At 67.4% G+C, this 1,843-nt stretch overlaps 1 protein-coding gene across 1 annotated transcript; it reads left to right on the forward strand.

The window, feature by feature from the left end:
- Positions 1–330: 330 nt before the first annotated feature.
- Positions 331–1,645, forward strand: EMIHUDRAFT_124031 (hypothetical protein; the record flags this gene model as incomplete). Its single annotated transcript, XM_005771362.1, has 3 exons — positions 331–865; positions 983–1,307; positions 1,495–1,645. Coding segments are annotated over 3 exons (1,011 nt in total), but the record flags the coding sequence as incomplete, so codon positions are not given.
- Positions 1,646–1,843: the final 198 nt, after the last annotated feature.

Consider the following 1,843-nt stretch of genomic DNA (forward strand, 5'->3'; position numbering starts at 1 on the left):
CACCCCCCTGTCAGGCATGCGCCGCAAACTTCTGTGGGAGAAGGGAGGGGAACCGGGCATGCGCCGCGCCCGCGCGTGCCCGCCGGCCCCCTCGGCGCGTGAGCACTGACTCCCAGAGGCCGGTTGGCGGGGGGAAGCGCCTCCCCCCCCCCCGAGCCCGCCCCGTGTCATGTTCGCCGCGGCACGAGACGACCCTGCGGCCCCCACCGGGGGCAGTTGAACTCTGAGGCGGCGCCCCCGCGTCTGGCCACGCGGCGCCAGTGGGCGCCGCGCGCCCAATGCAGCGGCGATGTTTGAGTTTGTTGGACTCTGGAACTGGGTGGATTGGATATGTCTTGGTGCTGGTGGCTCGTGATGAGTATTGTTTGCTGTCTGTCGGTTTCACAAGGGATCACTTTTTTCGCCAGGTATCGCAGGCAAGAGACGCCGTTTGCGCTATATTTTTTACCATTTTTCGCGAACTTCCAGCGCTTCCTTCTCCTAAAGGCGCGCTTGCCCGTCCTCTATCGCCTTGGCGACTGGCCGGCGCCGCCGGCGGCACCCTCAGGCATGCTCTCAAGCTCGCTGTCGAGCATCGCCTTCGGCCTGCCCGAGACGGTGGATGTCTTGGTCGTCGGCGGCGGGCCAGTCGGGCTGACTTTGGCGGGGCAGCTCCTCGCTCAGCGCGGGCGTGTTGCGCTGGTGGAGGCGAACGAGGAGCCTTGCGGCGGCTCGCGGCTGCCAAAGGCGCAGCTCATCTCTGCCCTCACCATGGAGACGTGGTCGCGTTGGGACGCCGCACTGCCTCGGAAGATTCGAGGCTTGTGTTGGCTGCGCCCGGAAACGACTATGGATCTGGTCTCCCCCTTCTCGACTGTCTGTGCTTGTGCGTCTTGGGTCCGGAGTTGTGCGTTTATGTGAGTGTGCGTTTACGTGAGTGTGTGATAAGAAAGAGAGGGGCTCGGATAAGCAAGCCCCACGGAGTACCGCCGTCGGCCTGCAGGCGCTGTCCGAGGGGCTGTCCAAGGAGTCGCACGGGTGGGTGCAGCACAGCAGCAGCCGCTCTACGAGGCGGCTCTGAGGAGCCACGTCGCCTCGGCGCCGCGCGAGTGCGAGCTGACGGCGCATTACGGCTGGAACGTCGTGGACGCCACCGAGACGGACGGCGAGTGGTCGGTCGTGCTCGAGCAAACGGAGCGAGGCGGTCGACACTACGCGGAGGGCGGCCTGGACGGCCTCGCGACGGACGACACAGCCGCGCCAAAGGCTGGTGGCCGCGTGCGCCAAACGGTGCTTGCGCGCGTCCTCGTCGGCTGCGACGGCGGAAGGTCGTCGGTGCGCAGACGCGTGCCGGGCGCCGACCTGTGCGGCCAGGGCGGGCTAGGAGCGTCGCTGACGGTCGTCTTTCGCAGGCCCGCGGAGCGACTGAGATCGGACGTTTAGTTCCCGTCTAGTGGTAGTACTTAGTGTACTCCCGCCTCCTTCTCGGATCACCCCACCCCTCACTGCCTTCAGGCCCGGCATGGAGGCGCTGCTGCGCCGCCAGTTTGCCGGCACGCCACCCGGCGTCGCGTACTGCTTCAAGAAGGAGGGCGGCTGGCCCGCTTCGGTCTGGCAGCTGGACGGAGCGGCCGAGCTCTACTTTGGCTTTGTCTCGTACCCATCGGTGAGCGATGCTCCCGCCTGGCTCTCTGACGGCGCGGGGGCGGCCGACCCGGCCAAAGCCGCTGGAAGCCCTTGAAGGCGGCCTGGTGACTGCCCCCAACCCGTGGGGCCCCAGAACCCCGAAGGCGCGGCGACCAGCTGGGTTTCTGGGACCCCCCAAATCCGCTTGGGGCGCCCGGGCAAAGGGGGAACCCTCCCA

This window comes from Emiliania huxleyi (assembly GCF_000372725.1).
Source record: "Emiliania huxleyi CCMP1516 unplaced genomic scaffold EMIHUscaffold_3879, whole genome shotgun sequence".
In the NCBI taxonomy this organism is placed as follows: Eukaryota; Haptophyta; order Isochrysidales; family Noelaerhabdaceae; genus Emiliania; species Emiliania huxleyi.